The sequence below is a fragment of the Arabidopsis lyrata genome (genome assembly GCF_000004255.2).
Source record: "Arabidopsis lyrata subsp. lyrata unplaced genomic scaffold ARALYscaffold_9, whole genome shotgun sequence".
NCBI classification, from domain to species: domain Eukaryota; kingdom Viridiplantae; phylum Streptophyta; class Magnoliopsida; order Brassicales; family Brassicaceae; genus Arabidopsis; species Arabidopsis lyrata.
Window position 1 is genome coordinate 1,336,934 of NW_003302547.1, and position 6,913 is coordinate 1,343,846.

General features: G+C 35.1%; 1 protein-coding gene across 1 annotated transcript; it reads left to right on the forward strand.

Annotated features, from left to right (window-relative positions):
* The first annotated feature begins 4,712 nt into the window (after window positions 1-4,712).
* LOC9299359 (EPIDERMAL PATTERNING FACTOR-like protein 9) lies at window positions 4,713-6,164 on the forward strand. Its single transcript, XM_002863154.2, has 3 exons — window positions 4,713-5,680; window positions 5,800-5,858; window positions 5,975-6,164. The coding sequence occupies exons 1-3, from the start codon at window positions 5,590-5,592 to the stop codon at window positions 6,131-6,133; spliced, it is 309 nt and encodes a 102-aa protein (XP_002863200.1). The 5' UTR covers window positions 4,713-5,589; the 3' UTR covers window positions 6,134-6,164.
* Window positions 6,165-6,913: the final 749 nt, after the last annotated feature.

Sequence of the window (6,913 nt, forward strand, 5' to 3'; positions counted from 1 at the left end):
TCACTACATACCATATCATTTACCTTTTCTTCTTTCTTCTTCTTCTTCTTTTGTACATCTCCTTCATAAGATTCACCACCCTCACGTTTTTCCACCAAATCACTTACATTTCTTTCTTTCTTCTTCTTCTTCTTTTCTGCATCTCCTTCACCAGATTCAACACCCTCACTGTTGATCACATCCTTGACATTGTGGACTTTCTGCCTCTTTGCGGGAGATTCAGAGTCACCCGCTGCATTAGAATTTACATTTTTCTTCTTCTTCTCAGTCTTCTTCACATCCCAATAACCTTTAACAAACTTATCCTCGTGTATGTCTCGGATCAAATTATCAAGTGCTGGGTCCTCTTCTTCATCTGGCCATGTATGAAATAGCTCTCTGACATTATCCTTCATAACCAATTTACTCACACGCAGCTATAACATAAGAGATTATAAAACCCATTAGTAAGTTTAAACTGAATCATCAATAATTATAACTCAGCCATCACTAACCATCACTAATATAACTCAGCCATCCATAAATCATAACTCAGTCATCAAAAACGATAACTCAGCCATCACAAAATATAACTCAGCCATTACTAAAACATAACTCAGTCAGTAACTATCATAACTCAGTCATCAAAAACGATAACTCAGCCATCACAAAATATAACTCAGCCACTGCTAAAACATAACTCAGTTAGTAACTATTATAACTCAGTCAGTAACTATCATAACACAGCCAAAACCTTACCTCACCATGCGCTTTGATATCTTCAGCAATGGTCAATTCCATTGTTTTACGTGTACGGTTTCCACCCCAACAAAGCAACGGTATCTCATCCTTGTTGACTACTCTCCCATATCGCTCTCCAAAGCATTTGACTGAATCATACGCCAAAGCCTGTAACACGTAAACCATACCACTGACGGTGTACGTCTTTCCAACAGGCCTCAACATCTTTATAGAATTAACCAGGGCTTCAAATGCTGACCGACCCCATGGATAAGTGTTCATGGCTTCTTCATCAAAAACTCTTTTCGCACTTTCAAATGGTATTCTAGAGTTATGATGCAAGCCATACAGTCCAATGGCTTGAAGAGTCAACAGCCCCAACCACTTACGCTTTTTAGGAGTCCATGTCCTGCACACTAGTAATCCTGCCCTCAGTTCATCTAACTTTGGACCTTCACCACCAGGCACATTCAATTCACTGAAGAACGCTTTGTAGTCAGCTTTAGGTTCAAAATTTTCTGTAGGGATTGAACCTGTGTATAACCCCGTGATATGACCAAATTCGTTCAAGCCAAACCTGATAGGTTGACCACCAACTAGAAACCAAATCTCCTTCTTATGTATTCTTAACTGTCTACACAGTAGAAAATGTACAGTCTTACCACACCACACAAATTGGCTTTCAGCTAGCTTAGCAATTATTCCAATAGGTGACCCCTTCAGTTCATTCCACGCATCTTGTCCTATTGATTCTATAATCACAGGGACATCTCCCATCTTGATATTGTGATTTAACAATTTATTCTCCAGAATAGACTCCCCTTCTGCGTAAAGTCTTGGAGGGTAATCCCTTGGTTGTTCTTCAGAAATAACCTTAGCCATCTGATAAACCATAAATCAACCGTAAGCATACAGTAACTCAGTCACAACATAAAATAAACTCAGCCACAGTTGAGCAGATAAACCATAACTCAGTCGTAAGCATAGAGTAACTCAGCCACAACGTAAAACAAACTCAGCCACACCATAAAACAAACTCAGCCATAGATGCATTGATAAATCATAAATCAGTCTAAAGCAAACAATAACTCAACCATGGAATCGAATAGATATAACAAATTAGCCACCATATGAAAATCAACGTTGGCGAAAATCAGCTGTAATAAGCGTCGATAAAAACCCTCAATTTCTTCGCGATAGTTTTCGGAAAACGGTTTCAATCACGGAAATCACTCGCTATTGAACTTAGATGCGGGAAAAATGTCGGAAAATCCAAAATAAAGATTCGACACATACCTTAAACAAGTTGACTTGAGACGAAATGGTCCCGACTTGAGGTGAGGCGACGAAGTAAAAGGTCCCGACTTGAGTAGAGACGAAATGCGACAGAGAGAACGAGAGAGTTAAGAGTTTCGGCCGGAATTAGGGTTTCTTAGTCTTAGTCGGAATCGCGTTTCCGTCAGAGAAAGAAAAAGTTTTTTACAATTTTTTTTTTTCGGGGATGAACACTGACAGAGAGGGAAATCGAAAGGGTTCTCTTAATGACGTTAATGACGTGGCTTTAATTTGTTTTTCTTTTAATGTCGTGGATTAACATAATTTTCGTTAATCATTTCTTAATTAAAAATGGATAAAAAAAATCTTTATAAAAAAAAACTAATCAAGGGTGTTAATTGTAATTACACAAAGACGCTAAACATATGAGTAATTTTTTAAAAATGTATGATATTCTAGTAATATTCGAACTTTTGGTTAACATCTGAGTAAATATTTCTACTTTCAATGTCTCCGCTCATATATATCAAAAGAATATAACATAAAAGTTGTCCACCGCCGCCTTTTCCTTGCCTTGATGCAGCCTCTTCTTTGCCTCACCGTCCCCATGTGTGTGAGAAGAGAGATCCAAAATTCTTTAGTAAGAGAAAGGTAACCCTAATCTAGATCAAAACCCTAAGTTTCTTAAAAGCCCTAGATCTTTAAAACCCTAGTTTTCTATTGGTCAAGATCTATAAGGAAGGATTCAATATGCGTGTTTTGGAAGTTAAGATGCCTAACCATGTTGTTGAAGAGAATGTGGACCCGCCCTCGGCTGCTGAGATTCCTGTCGTGACGTTCAATCAGGACCGGTCTTAGGATTTTTGTGGCCTAAAACACACTTAAATAATATAATTTTTATATAAAAATGTAAAAGAGGAAAAAAAAAAAGGGAAAAACATATAAAAGAGGTGTCTCGAACTCGGGTCTTGACTCTAATTTCCGGAATACATAAGGAAGTGTTTTAATAATGTAGCCTTAAAAACTTTGTTATATTTTGGGGCCTAAAGCAAATGCTTTGACTGTTTTATGGGTGGGTCGGGCCTGCGTTCAATCCAAACCATAGGTCTATGGACCTTCTACATGCTTATAGAACTAGTACGCTGCCTGTAACACCAAGACTGTGATTAGATATCTAGTTTGGTTGTTGCCTAGGTTGTTAGATGCTAAGGCATGGTTATTTGAGAATGATTGATGATTAAATGAGATTATAAAAAGTTGGATCGATGGACCATGAGTTAGTGGTAAGTGATCGACTGGTTGCTTGGTCTAAGTTGAATGTAGCACATCATGAATGATTGAGAGTAAGTATACATGATTGCTTATTTATAGGTTGTTAGATTCTCTGTTGCATGTAGTTTTCCTTATTTTGGACTTGTGTTATGGAACATTGGGACTAAATGAATGCTTATGGTCATGTGGGCAGGTAGTATCATTCTTAATGAGTAAACTCGTTTACCCACGCATCCCAAAATTGAATGCATGTACATCTTTCAAAGAGTTATATATATCAAGGTAGATGAGTGTTAGTGAGCATTTACTGAGAGAAAACACTTGAATTCACTTTGTTATCTCAGAGGAACATCTCAACTTGGTATCTCCTTTTTGGCTTCCATTGACTTCACTTTAAGACGATATACCCATAGTGATGGGGCAACTTGCAAAGACACAAAAAGATCTACATGAGATTTCCACACTTTTTTGAGAAATAGTATATATCAGCTAAAAAGCAGCCAATTGTTTTATATACCTTTTTTCTGAAACTGAGAAGTGATCTTTCTATATTACATATATTGAACTCGCATGGCTACACTTTGTGATATTATTATATCTCAAACATATTGTCTTGAACTCTGTGAAATTCTTTAAGTTGTTTACTTCCAGTGGCGGAGCCAGAATTTTTGTTTATAGGGGTCATATATATTATTATTTTTATTTAATTACATATTAATATTAAATAATATATTTATCTTGATTTATGATATTTTATAGAAATATATGTCAAAACAATTTTGTGAAAAAGGACAAAAAATAACAAGATATCCGATGATACAAAGAAAAAGAATCAATATGTAAAAAAACTATTAGAGAATTGTAATCATTTTTTAGGAAAAAACAAAAAAAACATAGAAAAAAAATTAATGTTGAATGAAAAATTAAATTGGGGTCGAAGACATAAAATTATGGCATGACATAGGGGTCAACTAGGAAATTTTGTACCAAAATATCTAAAATCATTAGATAATTTACCTTATAATTTCAAAACTTTAAAATGTTATGGGGGTCAACTGACCGCCCTCCCTCTTAATTGGCTCCGCCCCTAATTGCCTCTCTAAAAATTCAACTCTGCTTGTTCATCATGCTGCTTAACACTAATTAGCAGATATATTCACCAAGTCTTTAACAATTTTAAGCTTATGTGATTTTGTGATTTGCGGTTCAAACTTGGTGGAAATTATCTGGCCAGCCACACAGATTTTTTTGTTTTGGCAAGAGGGAGGCATGTAAAGTCTAAGTCTCTTAACCAGAAAGAGGATCTTATCATCAATAATTCAACATCTCAGGCCAACCCAAAAGAGAAGATATGGGCCTACATCAAAATCTCAAGCCCGTAGAGAAAACTTCTCCAGCTAGAGCTCTACATCAAAAACAGAGTATCATGCCAAAGTGATGACCTTGCCAGCTCAGCAAATGCATGTTGATGCACTAGAAGGTTGTGCCATCACGTGTGGCTAGACACATATCTCTCTCTAATTCGTTTGTATTCTCTTTACTAGAATACTCAAAGAAGAAATACATAACCTAATAATCCCCAAAGAAGATCGGTTCAGCTACTTAACCAAATTCCCTGCAACTATCATGGAAGCTCTTGACAAAGTTAAATCAGTGCTGCCTTGTTGATGTGTCTATAACTATACATACTATTTTCCTTACTATAGGTAGCAGTTTCTTCTACAACTACAAATCGTAAGGATTATAGACATCAGAATGTCACTCCTTATATCCATGATATTCTCTGTCTATGTAATCATACTTGTTCACTCCTTATAATGTAGTTCATCTAAAGAAGCTCGAATAAAATCCCTATAAAGTAGTTTGGTCTAGAAAACAGTTTGTTCATGTTTTAGTTTCTAATATGACATTCAATTGCCGACAAAAAAAAAGTAATAGTAATTTTTAATAATTTGATGTAAGACAGGAAATGAGATAGGCAGACAAGAGTGTAGGAAACATACTAGAAGAGTTGGACAAAAAAAGAACTATGTTGACCTAAAAAAGAGTTAAATATATATGTTATGCTAAAAAGAGAAGATTTGAATGGTTTAGTTTATTAGTTCTTTTACAATTTTTTTTTTGTTAAACTCTTTTACAATCTTGTGGGTTAAAAGTGAAAACTCATCCTCTGTATTTTCAAACTCTTATCTCTACGTGTGCACAAACCTCACCATTAGATGATAAGTAGAAGACAAAACTTACAGCCAAATAGAAAAACTTATCACTCTCCAAAACATTTGGTCCATACGATAAAGCAAGAAGAAGAAGAAGAAGTAAAGGATGAAGCATGAAATGATGAATTTCAAGTTACGATGCATAACCATCTTCTTTCTTCTCTTTGCTTTGGTTCTTGGAAATTATGTAGTTCAAGGTCTCTTTCTCCACCCATCTCCTTCCTATTCAATCTTCTTAATTACAATATCAATACGACTAACAATGATTTATTTTCCAATTCTCTCGTTTTTGTGTCTTTTTGTTTTCTTGAATCAGCCTCAAGACCTCGTTCTATCGAAAATACGGTCTCACTTCTCTCACAAGTACATCTCCAGGTAAATTCCCATTTGTCAGTAATTACTACAAGAAACCAATCGATTTATAGCTAATTTAGATATATAATAATGTAGTAGTATATATGTATGTTTAATTTGAAAATATTTCAAAGCAGAATTCAAGGAGAAGGCATATGATAGGGTCGACGGCACCAACTTGTACGTACAACGAATGCAGAGGATGCAGATACAAATGCAGAGCAGAGCAAGTTCCAGTCGAAGGAAATGACCCTATCAACAGTGCTTATCATTATAGATGTGTTTGTCATAGATAATAATAATAAATCTCTTCTTTTTGCCCTTTCATAATTTATTGCAATTTTTGTATAACTTGATTGCATTTTGTTTTTTGAATGAGATGCTTTTTTCAAGATTACTTTTATTAGTTTTTTTTTTTTAATGTTAAAATTATAAAAATACTAGTTCATTAGCCAATAGATTTTATCAAGCTTCATAATCTTGTGTGCATGTGATAATATAAGGTAAGCGCTTGTCGGTACGTGTTGGTATTGGTGTTGATGATGATGGTAACGATGATGATGGTGGAAATGATGAAGATTATTTTTTATTAGTTTTTTTCTTTTAGCGTTAAACTTATTAAAATACTAGTTCATTAGTCAATAGATTTTATCAAGCTTCATAATCTTGTATGCATGGGATAATATATGGTAGGCTCTTGTTGGTACGTGTTAGTATTGGTATTGGTATTGGTGTTGATGATGATGGTAACGATGATGATGGTGGAGATGATGATAAAATTTGGGTGGGTGGTTGTATAAACATATAAGTGTGTTTAAAATCCGCATGGAAAAATCACATGGTCCTGTGGTCCAATTTTGAGACATAAGTCAAGAAAGGATCACATGAAGGAACTAGAGTTGTTATGTTTGTAATTGTAGCCCTCCCTCTTTTGTTCTGTTACGTACACATTATGACAATATGCATTAAAGACATTTGTTCTACTAGGATATTACATTGTTCTAGAATGTTACATATGCTCCTCCCTCTCATTAATTTGTTTTGTCTACACCTCATGGGTACCCATTTTTTTTCTT

Excerpts from the sequence above, each read along its gene's own strand:
- LOC9299359 (XM_002863154.2), top strand. The coding sequence starts at position 5,590 with ATGAAGCATGAAATGATGAATTTCAAGTTACGATGCATAACCATCTTC. Across the intron at positions 5,681-5,799 it reads TGGAAATTATGTAGTTCAAG|CCTCAAGACCTCGTTCTATC; the intron begins GTCTCTTTCTCC and ends TTCTTGAATCAG. Across the intron at positions 5,859-5,974 it reads TCTCACAAGTACATCTCCAG|AATTCAAGGAGAAGGCATAT; the intron begins GTAAATTCCCAT and ends ATTTCAAAGCAG.